The sequence below is a fragment of the Olea europaea genome, unplaced genomic scaffold, assembly GCF_002742605.1.
Source record: "Olea europaea var. sylvestris unplaced genomic scaffold, O_europaea_v1 scaffold30613, whole genome shotgun sequence".
Classification (NCBI taxonomy): Eukaryota; Viridiplantae; Streptophyta; class Magnoliopsida; order Lamiales; family Oleaceae; genus Olea; species Olea europaea.
In genome coordinates this window covers 1-1,344 of record NW_019249321.1, presented here as the reverse complement: position 1 = coordinate 1,344, position 1,344 = coordinate 1, and the positions used below count along the sequence as shown (strand labels likewise).

The following is a 1,344-nucleotide window of genomic DNA, read 5'->3' as shown; positions in this document are numbered from 1 at the left end:
CGTATCAATGGATGTCAACTGCAATTCTTGGAGCTTCTCCAATATCCCTGTTGTACCAGATATTACATGAATTTGTTGGTCACTAATCTTACTTATACTCAGCCTTCTCAAGTTGGAGAGTTTTTCTAATGAGCCAGCTTCCAAAAAGATTCCAGGCAGCCCCTCTAAAGTTTCTATGTTGGGTAAAGACACCACATCTCCGACTTTCGAATTTTCTATCTTAGACTCAAAGATACATGTATCGCACATGAGTAAATGCTTCAAATACTTCATCCTCAAAATATTTTTTGGCAAATCACAATAAAAAATTGCTCGTTGAATATCCAACGTCACCAATTTCTTGAGATTCTCTATACTAGAAGGCATCCTTTTAAATCTCCCACTCAACTTAAGGTAAGTCAAGATACTCAGGTTTCCTATCTCATTAGGAATTAATGCTTGGCTTGAATGACTGAAATAGAGCAAGGAACGAAGTTTTCTAGTTCTAGAATTTGAAAAAGAATATTCATCAGCTTCAATGGTAAGTCTACGAAGTTTTGAAAAAGAATTTGTGTGTGTATCATGGAATCTATTTTGGTATCTACAAAAGAAGCTGTTCTTCTTGGCTATATTGATGCAAAGAACGCGTAGACAATCATGTATACGACAACGTTTTACTCTTCCATCCACATCTCTTCTCAAAACTTGGATTAAATTTCTGTCACTCAAAATTTCTAATTTAACAGCCACAAAATCATCAGGATTTTTAATTTCAACCGGGATCAATTTCTCGGCAACCCAAGCCTTGACCAACTCAGACTCAGAAATTTCTTGCTCTTCTGGGAAGAGGCCAAAGTAAAGAAAGAAAGGCCTCAAGTCCGGAGGTAAATCTTTGTAACTCAAATACAAGATCTCTGAACAATTATTTTCAGTACTTGTGCTCAAGATGTCAAGCACCTCGTTCCAAGCAAGTTTGCTTCTTCTTCTCTGTCGCAACATACCCACCGCAACCACAATTGCCAATGGCAAGCCACCACATCTTTCTACTATCTTCCTAGCGATACCTCCCAATTCTTTTGTAAGAAATCTCTCATTTATATTTTCTGAAGAAGATTTGATCAGCTTGGAGAAGAGTTCCCAGCTCTTTTCTTGATCTAAGTGTTTCAATTCAACCAAAGACCTTTCATCACCAATATATCTGCCTACATCAGTATATCTAGATGTAATGATAATTCTGCTACGAGTTTTTGGGTTCATGGGGATAATGTTTTTTAACTCATCCCATACTTTAGTTGTCCAAATATCATCAAGAAGAATTAAGCAACTTTTTTCATTGAGCAGAGAACGCAGGTTGACCTTCCAATT

The 1,344-nt window shown here is 36.9% G+C and overlaps 1 protein-coding gene across 1 annotated transcript; it reads right to left on the bottom strand.

The window, feature by feature from the left end:
* Positions 1-19: 19 nt before the first annotated feature.
* On the bottom strand, positions 20-1,236 carry LOC111384964 (putative disease resistance protein At1g50180; the record flags this gene model as incomplete). The annotated part of the gene is made up of 2 exons (XM_023009313.1): positions 794-1,236; positions 20-697 (listed from the first exon to the last, which is right to left on the bottom strand). Coding segments are annotated over exons 1-2 (1,121 nt in total), but the record flags the coding sequence as incomplete, so codon positions are not given.
* Positions 1,237-1,344: the final 108 nt, after the last annotated feature.